The sequence below is a fragment of the Crocuta crocuta genome, unplaced genomic scaffold (genome assembly GCF_008692635.1).
Source record: "Crocuta crocuta isolate KB4526 unplaced genomic scaffold, BGI_CrCroc_1.0 scaffold266, whole genome shotgun sequence".
NCBI classification, from domain to species: Eukaryota; Metazoa; Chordata; class Mammalia; order Carnivora; family Hyaenidae; genus Crocuta; species Crocuta crocuta.
The window spans coordinates 864,557-881,306 of record NW_027531005.1 but is presented as its reverse complement, the minus strand read 5'-3'; the positions used below and the strand labels follow the sequence as shown (position 1 = coordinate 881,306).

At 40.5% G+C, this 16,750-nt stretch overlaps 1 protein-coding gene across 1 annotated transcript in view; it reads right to left on the bottom strand.

The window, feature by feature from the left end:
* Positions 1-713: 713 nt before the first annotated feature.
* MTPN (myotrophin) overlaps positions 714-16,750 on the bottom strand; it is a 54,532-nt gene continuing 38,495 nt past the window's right edge. The window contains exon 4 of the mRNA XM_077770664.1: positions 714-3,918. Within this exon, the coding sequence (XP_077626790.1) occupies positions 3,832-3,918 (87 nt within the window). The 3' untranslated portion in view covers positions 714-3,831. The remainder of the gene's footprint in view (positions 3,919-16,750) is intronic.

Below are 16,750 nucleotides of genomic sequence, written 5' to 3'. Positions count from 1 at the left end.
GGCCCCGATTCTTAAAATGGGAGTTTCATTGATTAAAAATATCTGTGAACACTCCCACCTACAGCCACCTGCTACCCCACACTTAAACCTCAGCAGCAACATACAGCTGAACGATCACTTTTGCTTTATTTAGCATCTGCATGTAGTGTTACTCAGACCTTTTCAAGAGTACACCGTGGAGTAGTCTTCCGTTGTTGACAGGATTACAATGGAACCAAACTAGATAGAATCTTCAGTTTTTTTGAGGTTCAAAGTGATTTAATGTTAAGTCAGAACACTGGCTCTGCAAAGTACTCTAAGGAAGTGCCCGTGGTTAAGGAAGTTTGACAGATGAGAAGCTCCGAATGTGCAGCAAGTTAACGAGCCTGTGGAAGACTGGAGTGGTTTCCAGGCATAGCTTTTCGAATCCTGAAAAGCTGGCTGTACCTTGCTTTCAGAAAGCCCGGAGGATTACTGAGCATTTATAAGTGAAACAGTCTGAATCAGGAGACTGATGGAAAACCAAAACTTCCAGATGAGTAGTATACTTTATTTCCACTGAATCTTTCCTATGTCTTAGTTTCTTTCCACTTATTTTTTTCTAGAGGTGGGAGGCAGGGAGAAATTTAGATGAACCAAGAGTTAGTCAGTCAAAGGCCTGGTACAGTTGTGGAGGAGCCTGGGAAGGGAAGGGCCTTGTAACCGAGGGGGGGAAAAAGCTGCTGACGCGTTCCTTGTAGCACAATTCAAGTTTATTCCATTTGTTCTTGCAACACAAAACTTAAACACAGTATTATTTAGCATTCGGATGTACATGAACTAGGATAATATGAGAAACCCAATTGTGTCAAAAGTATTACATTGTGGAAAAAATGAACTCAAATATATCAAAATGCACAAAGCACTAGTCTTCCTCCATTACTGCTTAGAAAGATATGATTGTTTCTCCATTTACAAAATAGAATCAGGACGATTTAAATTCTTAAAATTTTGCATGCAAAACACTGCAATTGCTTATGTAGGAGGGCACTCTCCCCAGCTTCTTCTATACACAATCGAGTACACAATATTGCATGAAGTAAAGAGCAGCTCAGTTGAAGTTTTAGGGGGGAAAAAAAAAGTCGGTACATACAGATTTCAGATCCATTATTGGGGGGAAAGAAATCAATGAAAGGGCCTTACTTGCCTGCAGCTCGCACACACTGCACCCACCTGCCTCTCCTTGGTGCCTCACTGGCTGGGGAAGGTGAGCTATGCACAGAAGAGCTACCTGGGGGTACATGGGTGCTGCACTCCAACCTGGGTGTACGGATACAGGTCTGAAGCCGCGAGGGGGACTGGTTAGTACGCTACCGTGAACAGGCACAGTGCCTGTTGTTACTGGAAATAGTGCATACAAAATGACTCCATACACAACTACAGAACATGCAAGAGTTTCTCTGAGATGTTAAATATTCAGTGGAGAACAAAACTTAACCTTGTACTAATGCATGTAGTACCAAAAAGCAGACATGTTTTTAGCTTCCTTTACTCAAAAAATGAACATTAAAGTGTTGTGAATTTCTCTGCCAAGTGGTTCAGAAATACATTATAAATAAACTAGTTAAAAAAATGGTAAACCATCTTGGCCAGTCTAGTCTATGTTGATGTTATTTGTCAAGCAACTGCTCCAGAACTACGGGGCTTCTGAATGGCTGAGAAAGAAGAGGGAAGGCGGAGTAGCCTCTACTGCACTACAGGGAACGTGGGATGAACGGCACAAAGAAGCACACGGTCTCTACACCAGTGACGGCAGAAAGCAGACCGGGTTTAGGAATGATAGGACAGTGCACTCTCTGCACCCGCCAACTACAACAAGTTCGAAAGGAAGGGTGAAAACTATAGAAGGTAAAATCCAAGCCTTTCAAAAGCATTCTGCCAGGAGGTGAAAACAAAGATCTCAAAACACCTTGTTGCTACCAACTGATTAAGTGCCCTCCATCTTCAATGAGGATCGCTCTGTTTCCGCTCAGTGATGTAAGAAAGCACTGTTGTTGACTGACTTCGAATCCAACACGAATAGGCTGCATTACGACTGGAGAATTAGCCAAAGATATCAAAGTATTTCAGCCACCATTTTGTTTGTGATTGTTTTCTTGGATGCAGGAAAATTACAGTGTTAGGCTAGTTGTAAGCAAAAAAGCCACAGGATTTAAAAAAAAAAAAATCCATGGAAAAAATACACACGCACACGCACACACACGCACCCATAAATCCACACCCTAACAAACCGATCAGCAATCGATCAATAAGATTTATTAGCTGGCTATTCTTGATAGTTTAACCCTGCTTTAGAATGCTACATTGCCTTAAAAAAATCATCATTAATTCTTTGTGATCCATAATCTGAGTGTAAGTCCCTAACCCAACCCCCCTTTAAAAATTTGAAGTACATTCAATTATTGCATGATTTGGCTGAGGAAAAAACCCTACTATTTTTAGCAAGCTTTTATGGATGGCAAGCAAAGGAATCAGTATTTTAAATGCAAGATAGCAAATTTAAGGGTATATGGTTTAATTACTTGGACTGCTCATGGAATAAACATTTGAACATGTGTCTAAATGTTTCCTGCAGGTCTTCATGCCCGTTTTAGGGCGCTGTATGTTAAGAACATGGGACACATTCTGGAGATGTCACACTTACTGTGATGAATGGGTTAGAGACAAAAATCTATCACGTAGGTGGGCTGGCATATGTTCAGCAAAAGCCTATCGACAACTCAGGGAAACCTGGTAACAAGCGTATTTTTGAAGGGACGGGGCTCAACTTGTCCAGATTGTAAATCTCACCCCAGTGACAGCTTTGGTGCAGTAAGTAATCAGCATCCAAGGTGGGTCTGAGAGAGGATTTCCAAAGAATGTTCCTTGATTCGCCAAACATAACCGAGGCCAATGCATTCAAAGAGCAAATGAAGAAAATCCGTAGGTACTAAGACCACTGTTCTCTGTACAACACTCACAGACTATGGCTATGATTCTATGTTTAAATCCCCTTTTACTACCAGCAGGAGTCTGAAAGTGTTTGAATGTTATATAAACGTCTGAATCTAGAGGAGAAAAAAAGATATGCACACTGGAATGATTTCTCCTTTAGGCTTCCAAAATTTAAGAGTTTATAAATAAAACTAGTCAGTTTTATCTAAAGACACATGAAACCCATGTGAAAGGGGAGAGGAAATCCAAAGTTGAGTCATCCAGCAATTTAGGAGTGTGCCCCCTCACCTTAACTGAGCTCCCACGTGAAGCTGAAAGTCGCCGAGGGCAGATTTGGTCGCCGACCGCGGGCAGCGCTCTGAACTCCGCCAGGAGGCCCCCAGGAGAGCGCGTCTTAAGGCAGAAGGCTAGAGCCGATCGCTGATCTCAGCACCCAGAGTTACGTTCACAGCAGCCGCCGCCGCTGCTCGCATTTAGGGCTACCACACCCGGAGAGCTGGCCTGGCACAATCAGACCCTTGACACGACCTAAGGAATACACTAGCTAGGGAGCTGGAAAGGTCAAATCTTACTGGCATGTTTTGTCTCTGCTCTCCCTTGGGTATGGGCGGTATATTTTGTTGGAAATGGAAAAGAGGAGGACTTGATCAGGAATCCAAGCAAGAGCCTGATCACGGTTTTTTCCCCCTCTCTTCCAAAACATTGTTTTGTTTTGTTTTGTTTTTCTGGTAGTCTGATTTGTTATGAATTTCTCTCTCCCCTCACCCCTCATAAAGTGTTTAGCTGAAGAAGCTGGCAGATAGAGAGTGACAGACAGACAGGCAGCAGTGTGAGGCCACAGGAGAGCCCTTCCTCCAGAGCTGTTAGCCCGTCCGTCCATCACTGAAGCAGAGCTTTGATTGCCTGGTTGTCAGTGGCTTCAAAGGCAGTTAATCCATCTGGACCTTTCACAGTCTTATCAGCACCCTGAAAAGAGAGGGAAGAGCCATTAATGCTAAATGAGCCCATGGGGAAAGAAGAGAACTCTTGTTACCTGCAAAGGCTACTATTCATGTTGAGTTAATTCCCATCCTAACAGAGTGACTTCTATTGAATGAAAAACCCCCAAATGTTTGGCAAGGTTGTAAGCTTAAGTTGTAAAATTACCAGATGATTTTTTCGGCGCCACAAACTCAACTTGCCAGTAACAGGCAATGACTGCCTTTCATTTACACGATCGTGCATTCACTAAGCTTTAAAAGATGATCTCTATGTGTAATATAAAACAGTGGGGAGGGGGGCTGGGTGGCCCTGTCGGTTAGGCATCTGACTTCAACTCAAGTCACAGTCTCATGGTTTGTGAGTTTGAGCCCCAAGTTGGGGTCTCTGCTGTTAGTGCGGAGTCGGCTTTGGATCATCTGTCCTCCTCTCTCTCTGCCCCTCCCTTGCTAGTGCACTCTCTTTCAAAAAAAAAAAAACCTCCGGGGATATCACTTTTGCTAAAGAAGAAATTACTAAATTATTTTTTTTTGTAACCCCTTGTGGAGGGTGCATAAATATTGCACATGTCTAAAATTCAGAGCTTGCAAACCATTTATTTTATTTTTTTTTATTTTTTATTTTTTTAAAATGTTTTATTTCTAGGAGAGAGAGAGAGAGAGAGAGAGAGAGAGAGACAGCGTGAGCAGGGGAAGGTCAGAAAGAGAGGGAGTCACAGACTGAAACAGGCTCCAGGCTCTGAGCTGGCAGTCAGCACAGAACCCGACGTGGGGCCCGAACCCACGAACCACGAGATCATGACCTAAGCGAAAGTCGGACACTTAACCGACTAGGCCACCCAGGCACCCCCAAACCATTTATTTTAGACACTTTCCTAAAGAGCACTATGTAATACTGCTCATCAGGTTTACCAAAGCTGAGCAGTTGAGCAGTAAAGGATTGCTCTGCGGGCTATGGAGGAGGTCCCTTCTGTGCTCCAGGGAAGTCCTCCCCAGCCTGCTCCAATGCTTTATCTGGAGAGTGTGGCTCTGGAATTTTTCACTCGCGACACGGCATTTCCGTTCTCTGAGACCGTGTACACACGTACACCTCTGTGTCTGTTTTAGCTGCTTTACTGAAACGAAGCTCCACGGGAGGGGGCGGGTCTTGTCTGTATTAATTACCGCTGTGTTCCTAATACCTAGAACAGTGCCTATCACCTGGGAGGTGAACTTGCTCCCACACGAGGTCGGAACTTTTTAAACTCTCAGAGACCCCAATATTCCACCACCCAGAGCTTCTCCTTCCTGGTTCCAGCCCTCACAAGTGTTGATGACTAATCAACCAGCCTCTAGCGTCTCCCCTTTCTCCTCTTACCAAATCTCCATTGTTCCTCTGAAGGACCTACAGAATTGTCTACACTTGGTATAAATGGTCACTTAGAGACCAACTGGAGTCCAAACCACGAATCTCCTCTCCCATTAATCTCTCACTGCTCTAGTCCCAGGGGGCCCCTCACCACACCATTACACGTACTGGGTTCCACACAGAACACCTTCCCCCCTTGCTCTGACATTCACTCATTCAACGGGATGAGATAGGAGTATGTAAGGGAAAAAGGCTTCCTGGAGGAGGTACTGCTTCAGCTGAGTCTTGATGGATAAATACAACTTGATTAGGTAAAGCAAGAAGGAATAGATGCCATTCTACAAGTGTTAGTTAACCTGTTACAAAGTCCTCCTCAGTATGATTGTAACAATTTCTATTTCCTCATTTTGTAATTGAACTTAACCACTTCATGGAACACAACACAACTCCTGGTCAAATGGGAGAGACATGTGTGAACTTCAGTGGGTAAGTCCTCTACAGGTTGTGTGGCAATAACTAGGATCGCTGTGTTTAAAGCCAATTCTTATTGGATAGCTACTTTCACGATCAGCATTATAAACTATAATTCTGCAGTAACAAGTTAAATATTACAGTGAACACCAGTTGCTTTTTTAGCTGCCAGAGTTCATTTCCCTTCTTCTGAAAACAGCATCCAAATTTCAAACTGGGGAATCCTTTGTCCCCACTGTATGGAGTCCTGGGACTATGTAACTGAAGGTGCCGTGTATCTTCCTCACCAAATGTCAGAGCTTTACTTGACACACACAGGACTCTTTCTTACTTCTGATTTTGAATCTTGACTGGAGAGCAAGAGAGAGAATAAAAAGTAAGCATTCGCTTCTCGCGGTGGCATAACCCAGAGGAGACCATGGAGGAGTTCCCGCCCCCCGAGTCCCGCAGCTGCCACCTTCCTGCCCGAGCCTGGTCCTCCAGCCTTCCTGCTACTCCTGGACTAGGCCAGGTCTTCAAAAAACACCTGTTTTCTCTCTGATAATTTCTGCCATTTGCAACAACAACAAAAATCTAGCTGATTTACATAAGTCACTTTTCCCCTAATTTTAATGGACTCATCACAGCACTCAGAATACACAAAAACCCATATGACTCCTAATTCTGTAAGACACATTTGTTAACATTTTAGTGTTTGTCTACACTTTTGTTCTAAAAATAAGCATATGCTGTAAACGTATTTCTTTTAAACCGAAATGAGTAACCCTAGAAGAACTACAGTGACTATGTATAGACAACAGAAACTTTAAAACTAACCAGCCTTATTACAAAGATGGGCATTTCATAGATAAAAGGTTGAATATTCAAATTATAAAAATGAAATTGAGAAAACCGTTCCATTTATAATAGCATCAAAAAGAAAAAAATACTTAGGACTAAATTTAACAAAGTCAAACCAGTTCTGCAACAGATGAACCAGTTTTGTCAATGTGGATAAGAAAATTAAAATGATTTTTTTAGTGCCTGATGCAGTTGCTAGAAAACATATAAAAATTAGTATATTTGACTTGAAACCATTTTTAATAATTTTTTAATTCTAGTGATTTTCATAGCTCTCAGTAATACACTCAGGTCACTATTTGCATTATTAACTTTAGATGCTACCTTCTTCTTATTTCCTGATACATGGGTGAGGCTTCAGCTCACCACCATCTTCTTTCCCAGACCCTTCCTTTTTTTTTTTTTTTTAAATTTTTATTTATTTCTAGGAGAGAGAGAGAGACAGCGTGAACAGGGGAGGGTCAGAGAGAGAGGTAGACACAGACTCCGAAACAGGCTTCAGGCTCTGAGCTGGCAGTCAGCACAGAGCCCGACGCGGGGCTGGAACCCACGAACCGCGAGATCATGACCTAAGCGAAAGTCGGACGCTTAACCGACTAAGCCACCCAGGCGCCCCTTTCCCAGACCCTTCCAATTTCTTATATTTAGAATATCAGGTTCTCTTTAAATTAAAAGGACATTCACTTTTCAACTTTTTAAAATTTACTTTTATTTTTTAAGAGTGTGCATGTGTGTGCATGGAGGGGTTGAGGCAGGGCAGAGGGAGAGATTTCAAGCAGGCTCCATGCTCAGCATGGAGCCCCACATGGGGTTCGATCTCAAAAGTGTAAGATCATGACCTGAGCCAAAGTCAAGAGTCTGATGTCTACCTAGTTGAGCCAACCAGGTGCCACTAAATGATAGCTTTTTAAGCCTTTGTTTCTCATTCCATTGGTTTGGACAGTATCTCATCCCTCTATAAGATTCATTCTCTGCCTTCCCATCAATCCTTCTACCTGTTAACTTGCCAGCTTTTTTATTCTGTCAAGACGAACTTTCATATTCTGTTCTGAAAAAAGTTTTGTTTTTTTTTTATCCTTTAAAGTCACCATGGTGTATATTACATCCCCAGGACTTCTTTATCTTTTAACTGTTACATCTGAATCTTATGACCACCTTCACCCATTTTGCCCACTGCCCAAACCTCCCACTTCTGACAACTACCAATCTGTTCAATGTATCTACGAGCGCAGTATTCTGTTTGCTTCAAGATACCATATATACGTGACGTTATATAGTATTGGTTCTCTCTATAGTATTGTCTGATTTATTCCACTTAGCATAATGCCCTGAAGGTCCGTTATGTTGCTGCAAATGAATTTCCTTTACTGGCAAAATAATATTCCTGTGTGTGTGCACACAAGTGTGTGTAGTATATATCACATTTTCTTTATCCATTTATTTGTCGATGGACACTCGGGTGTTTCCATGTCTTGACTACTGTCAACAATGCTGCAATAACATGGGAGTTGCAGGTATCTTTTCAAGATGGTGATCTCACTGCCTTCAGAAAAATGCCCAGCAGCAGAACTGCTGGATCATATGGTAGTTCTATTTTAAATGTTTTTGAGGAACTTCCATACTGTTTTCCATAGCGGTTACACCAATTTACATTCTTACAAACAGTATGCAAGGGTTCCCCTTTCTTCATATCCTTGTTAACATTTGTTGTCTTATCTTTTTGCTGACAGCCATTCTAACAGGTGGGAGGTGGTATCCATTGTGGTTTTGGTTTACATTTCCCTGATGATTAGTGAAGCACCTTTACATGCACCTGTTGGCCATCTCTAGGTCATCTTTGGAAAAATGTTCAGGTCCTCTATCTGTATTCTACTCAGATTTTTTTCTTCTGTTGGATTGTAGGAATTCTGTATATGTCTTGGATATTAACCCCTTATATATGATTAGCAAATATTTTTTCTCACACCATAGGTTGCCTTTTCATTTTCTGAATTTCCTTTGCTGTAGAGATGGCTTTTTGTTTGCTGCAGTCCCATGTATTTATTTTTACTTTTCTGTCTTTTGGTGTCAAATACAAAAAATCATTGCCAACACAAATGTCAAGGAGCTTATTAACCTCTATGTTTTCTTCTAGGGGTTTTGTGATTTCAGGTCTTATGTTCAAGTCTTCAACCCATTTTTAGTTGATTTTTGTGTAAGGTGTTAAGACAGCTGTTCAGTTTCATTCTTCTACATATGGCTGTCCAGTTTTCCCAACACCATTTATTGAAGAGACTGTCATTTCCCAATGTATATTCTTGGCTCCTGTGTTGTAAATTAGTTGACTGTATTATGCGTAGGTTTATTTCTGGGTGTTCTGTTCTGTTCCATCGACCCATGAGTCTATTTTATGCTAACACGTTACTGTTTTAATTTCCGTAAGTCTTATAATCTGTTTTGAAATCATGAAGTGTGAGGCCTCTGGATTTATTCTTTTTTCTCAAGAGTGCTCTGGCTGTTGGGAGTCTTTTGTGGCTCCACATATAAACTCTGGGATTGTTTCTTCTGTACCTGTGAAAGGACCACTGAATTTTGATTGGGATTGCGTGGAGTAGGTCACTTTGGGTACTGTGTAAGTTTTAACAATGTCAGTTAACTATTCTCTCACACAGTCTGGTGCTGAAAGTATCAAAGCGGGCCAGGTCACCCGATCCTGTAAGATCATTTAAGGATGTCGGTCCTTGTCCCATGTCATTGTCCTCATCACCTGGTGGAAGCTGGCTCACCCCTACATGTGTGTCCACCATCATCTGTTCCTACAGACTTGCTCTTTTTTCACTATTTTCTATCATGATAAAGACCACCATCATCTTTTGGGAAATGTTACTTCCCACATAACTGGTCACCAAGTCCTTAGATGAGACTATTGTTACCATTTCTCATCTGTCCTTGCTACCACTGCATTCACTAATGTCCTACCTTTTTTTCACTTCTTACACCATTTCGATGCAGACTCCATGCATGTGTTTGGGTGATGTTTGTTAATATCCAAGTCCGACCATATGACTACGCACCTACCAAAAAAGCCTTCATGGCATCCTCACAGAAGACAATGAAAATAAATAATATGGCACAAGGCATAATCTGCTCACCACTTACCTCTCTAGTCCTATTTCTTGCAAAATCCTTTATAGTGAATGCCTGCAGCTGTAACAAAAAAAATGTTTTTACCTTACCCTAATGTCTCAGGGTCTCTCTGTCCCTGTGACTGTTCTCACACTGTTGCTTCTCTTTAGAATGGTACCTCAATCCTCTATTAGATTCCTGGACAAAAGGGTCTAACATTCAGCTCAAGCGTCAATGCTTTCTAGATGACAATTGCTTTGTGAGTCGTGGTGCTGCAACTGTTAATGGCATTCTTCCTTAAAACACGCTATCCCCTTGACCACTAGGACCACACTTGACCTCTTCTTCCTTCAAACCCCTACTATGTCACATATAAATTCCTGCCATAGCAATCACATTTTAATGCACTTGTTTTATGTCTTTGTCTCTCCCTACTAGACCAAATATGTTGAAGCAGGAACCAAACTTCTAAGTCTTCGAATTCCCAAGGCCTTACATAGGATCAGTAATAGGCAATCAATCAATGTTTGTTAAATTAATCAATACAGATAGGAAATATACATACATATTAAGGGACTGGAAGAAACAAAATTGTTTATTACAAATTACTATAAGCAGATCAACAAAACATCGCCACAGTGAACATGTTGCTCATTAGGCACAATATATAAAATGTTTATCTTCAGGTAATTTCAACACTGAAGACCCTTTAGTTCTGACACCTGATTAGAATCAGGACTAGGCTCATCTGCCTATATTTAGAGTGTGATTCAGGTGATGAATGTTTCCTGAAGAAGGAAATGGTTGCTGTGGCCAAGTTAAGTGGCCCATGTACACAGGCAGGCTGTTTATCATTCTAGGGAGTAAAAGCTTTAAAGCATTACAAGTAATTTCTTGATCTTGAAAAGTCACAGGTTTAGATAATCAAGTATTACTTGATAGTAAGTTGTAGAATACAGGGAATGTTAGAAAAACAAAAGTTAAGTCCTGCTATCTCTGCCCTTGAATAGAATAGTTTATTTACAATGTAGCTAAAACGATAAAGAAAAATTTAGCAACCATGGTTTGGATAGTCAACTCACTTCTGGAGATAAAGTTCCTTAGAATCAAACACAAAGTGAATGCCTGAATAAATATAGTAAAGTTCCTTTTATCTGATATTACATGTCTCCTAAGGACTCTCAAAATCTAAAGGAACAAAAAAATTCTTTGTCCTCCTGCTTTCACCACCTGAGTTAACTTCTTTCTCTGTGAAGACCCGGAATGTCCCAGGCAGCTGGCTCTCCCTCCCCCTGTATATCTCTGGCACTTGCTGTAGAGACTGGACCCAGTGTCCATTGCAAACCCGCTCCCCCCCTCCCCCAACTTCTTCTTTGCTTTCCTAGCCTACTGAGGTGGAAAAGCAACCGAAACCCCAGACTCCCTCAGAGCTACAGAGGGCCATCCAGCCATCTGACACACATTCGACCTTGTCCATGGAGGGCTTTCCTTTTTCAGTAGAGCCCCAGGAGGAAAGAGTCCTTAGCTCTTTCCTCTTGCTGCCACCCAAAACGCAGACACAATGCCTAGAGGTTCAGCAGCCATCTTTGTGACCATAAGATGGGGAAGATGGCAGAGAAGGGAGAGTGGGAAGTTGATGACACAGCATATCCAGCTGCCCAGCCCTGGACTGCAACCCTTCAGACATCTTGTTGTGAGTTACTCTATTAAGTCACGGTAGTAGTTTTTGTTACAGCTGAACTCCAGTTCTCTTAAGGCTCTTACCATAGGTCTGTTAATTCTGTTAACGGACTTGTCTCCCCCCAGTTAGGCTGGGCTCCATGAGGGCAGGGCTCTTGTTATATTCATCTCTGTACCTTTCCCACCTAGGATGATGCCTGGGATATAGCAGATGCTCAACAAAAATTTACACATGGGTCACAGTGCAAATGAACATTATTAGTAACATCAACCACCCTCAGTGATCACATATATTCACCACATTAAAAGGAAAAACTACCTTTTCTACCATCTTGTGCATATATGCACCAAAGTTTATCACTCTGTTAGAAAGAGGAGTGTAAAATACTGCCTTTTAGAACTGTCTTGAGATATTGCTTCTCAGGAATTATCTCATGATTTGAGGCATCTGTTCATAGTTTCATGGTAGTAAGATAAAATGCTCAGAACCTGGGAACTTTTAACTGCTTGAATACACACTTAAATATTACCATTACTATAAACTCAATTTTGGAGGCTACTAAAAATAGTAACATTAAAAAAATTATTCAAATACCCACATTTACACATGTTGTACAATGTTATTTACTGGTACAGGATTTAATAGAGCATTTCATTTACATACTGATACGAGTATCACAGTAAAGAATATTTCTGGGCACCCCAAAAATCTGGATACAATACGCAACACAGTGAATGTGAGGTTTCTTATATTTTGTAGCAGTTTTGAGTTTTTAACCTAATACTACAAATATATCATCTCATTTTATCCTCACAGCAGCCTTGTAAAGTAGGCACTGTTATCTTTTTAATAGAGATTTAATTTAAGCTCAGAGTGGTTAAGAAACTTGTCCAAAGTCAGTCAGCAAGTTATGGAAACTAGAGCCTTCTTCTGTTCCATGCTATCTTTAGTTAAAAATGACCTAGGGCTGGGGTGCCTGCGTGGCTCAGTTGGTTGAGTGTTTGGCTTTTGATTTCAGCTCGGATCATGATCTCATGGTTTGACACAGTGTGGAGCCTGCTTAGTTATTCTCTCTCTCTCTCCCATTCCCTCATTCTCTCTCTCAAAATAAACTTAAAAAAAAAAAAAAAAAGACCTACGGCTTTTCCCCTAAGAACATTAGGATAAGACCCAGATTCTACAATTTATTAACTTTAGGTATTCTCAACATTTCTGTCTCCTGCTACAGGAAAATGAAGAATGCTGTGCAACTGTATATACTATGTGTCATCTGTTGAACACTTTCACAGATAACCAATTCCTAAGTCTATTCAACAAACATTTATAAAGTTTCTATTAAGTGCCAGACATCGTTTTGATAAGTAAGTTTTACTAGAACACAGTCATGCTCGTTTTTTGTTTTGTTTTGTTTTTTTACATGTTGCTTACAGCTGCTTCTGTGCTACTTTTGTGCAGAGCTGGTGAGCTGTAACGGAGACCGTGTGGTCTGCAAAGCCTAAAGTATTTGTTATTGGCCCTTTGTAGAAACTGTTGGTCAATTCCTATCCTGGGGCGTTAAAGAGAACAAGAGGCTGGTTTTCTGGATATTTTCATAATCTAGAGAGGACAAAGGAAAGGATCACGTATACAAATATAACTCAGCGTGGTAAGTACAGGCACACCTCAATTGAATGTGTTTTGTTTTACTGTGCTTTGCAGATAGTGTTTTTGTTTTTGTTTTTGTTTTTTAACAAAGTAAAGGTTTGTGGGAACCCTGGCTGAAGCAGGTCTATTAGTGCCATTTTTCTAACAGCACTTGCTCATTTCTTGTCTCTATGTCACATTTTGGTAATTCTTAGAATATTTCAAACGTTTTCATTCCTTGTATTTTGGTGATCTGGCATCAGTGACCTCTGTTCCCATTGTAACCGTTCTGGTACACCATGAACTGTGCCCAGATAAGATGGCGAACTTCATCGACAGATGATGTTGCGTGTATTCTGACTGTTCACTGACAGGCTGTTACCCTCTCTCCCCTCCTCCATCCTCCTGAAACATAACAGTATTAAAGTAGGCCAATTAATCACCCTACACTGGCCTCAAAGTGCTCAAGTGAAAGGAAGAATTGCATGTCTTCACTTTAAATGAGGTGACGGGAGATGCTAAGATACCTACGTGAGGAGATGCAATGCGGTGGATGATGGAGGCACTGTCACACAGCGTTAGGCTACTAATGACCTTTTGAGGACAGTCAGAGGAGGATCATCCGAATCTGGACTGTGGCTGAGGGTAAGGCGTTGCAGAGTTCAGTGAGGGTCACTGGTCCTGAAATGTTTTTAAAAACAAACCTGCCTATATGAGATGGAACAGAACTCTGGGGTTCCAAGCAATCATAGAGTCTGCGCCTGAGCTTATGCAGAGCTGTCTAAGTTTTTCTGGGGATATGGCAGTGAGTGAAAAATGGCTCTACCTGCAAGCACGTATTTGTTTATGCCTACAAGGGTGACTTCCTAATCTTTGTATATTAACATTTGATTTTCGGTTCAAGCAACAAATCTATACTGCAGATTCTTGGAGGATTTGACAATGCTGGTATGTGAGGGGGTAATTCCGTTTTTATCATTAACTGGCTGCTTCGTATTTAAATGTCTTAAATCTAAGACAACTTAGAGTTGTCTTAAACAGCTGTGAGTCACTAAAATTAGTGTTTAGCAAAAACATCAATGTTCTGTATTTTTTTAGACTGTTAGTATTTTTTACTCTAAAACATACTTTATACAAAACATTAATAGTCTGACTTCCTTTCTTATAAAACGAAAGGTAGCTGAGTAAACCTTTCTGTCTGTATCTCACTCATTTACCCTACTCAAACAGAAGCAACGGAAGAGTGGTCTTAAACAGCTGTGAGTCACTAAAATTAGTGTCGCACAATCAGTGTTACCTATTCTGTTGTACGGTTAGGGCAGCATTGGTAAGGAGGTAACTTCTTTGGCATCATGTAAAACAGAGAAATAATGGAAAACAAAGCCAAAGTTTCTTTGGATTTCTTCCTCTCGGTTACAGCTTAATGTGCCAAATATCACTAATAACAAATGACAGTTTATAATAATTTAAGTATGCTGTAGGTTTCTAATCTAGGAATAAAACAGTAATTACAGTGTTTTAAGACTTTCACTAAATTTTCAATTCACAAGATTTTCATTCTCACATGCTAGGGTACAACTTTTTGTGTTTATTTAAAAGAATTCTTGTTCTCAACGAAAGTTGGTCATTTTTAGTAGGAGCTTGTACTTATATTCTTAATAGTAGCATAGACTTGTATGAGGACAATAAGAGCACGCACCAGAGTAAATGACATAGCTTATCTGTCTACATTCTACATTGTAGCAAACTTAACATCTTAAAAAATTTTTTTTTCAATGTTTATTTTTGAGAGAGAGAGAGACAGAGAGTGAGTGGGAGAGGGTAGAAAGAGAGAGACAGAATCTGAAGCAGGCTCCAGGCTCTGAGCTGTCTGCACAGAGCCTGATGTGGGCCTGAACTCATGAACAGAGAGATCTTGACCTGAGCCAAAGTTGGATGCTTAACTGACTAAGCCACCCAGGGGCCCCAAACTTTACTTCTCTTCCTCATTTAAAGATGTTAACATTTAAATATTACCCTTTTCCCTACACTGGTTTATTTCAAAATGGTTTTCCTTAGGATTAGGGAACAAAGATACTTCTTAAAATACAATTATCAGTATATAAATTATAAGGAATTTTAGTAAGTATCAACATAGAAATGTTGATAGATGTCAGATAGTATATAATAATATTATAGGAAATGTCCAACAGGATAGTTTGCCACAGGCAAACTAATTTTCTCAGAGAACTGTATCTTTAACCAAACTAGATATAAGATACCAATTTTATGTATATCAAAATAAAGGTAGCTGTGAAAAAGAAATTAATTTTGGACTTATGAAAGTTTACTGGCTAATATTTTAACTGAAGAGTATCACTTCATGATTAACCTTCTAAACAATGTGCTCATGAAATGATGTTGTTACTCAGCCATATGAGATTTTAATCCGGAATAAACAGTGAAAATTCCAGATCACTGTCCTGTTTGGCTACACTAATTGATGATAAAACTTTTCACCAAATAAGCACTAGCGGGGCTGAATAAAAGCGTTGAGAATGACAGATGCATTCTTAACTCGCCTCACTTAGGGAAGATCATTTTCCTGCTGAGGGCTAGAGCCTTAAACTGATATGCACTATAAATTCCAAACTATTCAGGAGCTAGAACAGCAGTCAGCAAACTGACCCAGATGCTGGTTTTTTTAAGTCAAGTTGGACTGGAATGCAGCCGTGCTTGTTCATTTCTGTGCCGTCTAGGACAGCTTTTTGGAACTGTAGTTGCCATATAACACGTCACATTAGTTTCAGGTCACAGCAGGGACAGGACAACTCCATGCATCATGGCACGCTCAGCACAAGTGTAGATACATCTGCCACCGTAAAACCCCATGACAGTGCTACTGCCTACATTCCCGTGCGGTTCCTTTCCTCCCTGTGACTTACACATTCCGTGACTGGAAGCCTGCACCTCCCACTCCCCTTCGCCCACTTTGTCCATCTTCCTTTTCCCTTCTTTCTGGCAGCTACCGGTTTGTTTTCTGTGATTCTGATTGTTTCTGCTTTTTTGTTGTGCTTTTTAGATTCCATTTATGAGTGAAATCATATGGTATTTGTCTTTCTCTGACAGACTTCACTTAGCATAATACCCTTTAGATCCATCCATGCTGCAGCAAATGGCAAGATCACATACTTTTTCACGGCTGAGTAATATTCCAGTGTGTGTGTGTGTGTGTGTGTGTGTGTGTGTGTATCCTCTCTATCCACTCATCTATCTGAGGACTCTAGATTGCTGCAATAAACACAGGAGTGCATAAACTTTTTTGTATTAGTATTTTGGTTTTCTTTGGGTAAATGCCCAATAGTGGGATTACTGTATTGTATGGTGTTTCTACTTTTAATTTCTTAAACTTCTATACTGTTTTCTACAAGGGCTATACCAATTTATATTCCCACCAACATGCACGACGGTTACTTTTTACCAGCATCCTTGACATTTGTTGTTCTTTATCTTTTTGACACTAGCCATTCTGACCGGTGTAAGGTATTATTTCACTGTGGTTTTGATTTACATTTCTCTAATGATTCATGATGTTGAGCATCTTTTCATGTGTCTACTGGCCATTTATATGTGCTCATTGGAAAAGTGTCTATTTGATGATTTGTGGGTTTTTTTTGTATTGAGTTGTAGGTTTCTATATTTTGGATATTAAGCCTTTATTGAATGTATCATTTGTAAATCTCTCATTTAGTAGGTTGCCTCTTCATTTTGTTA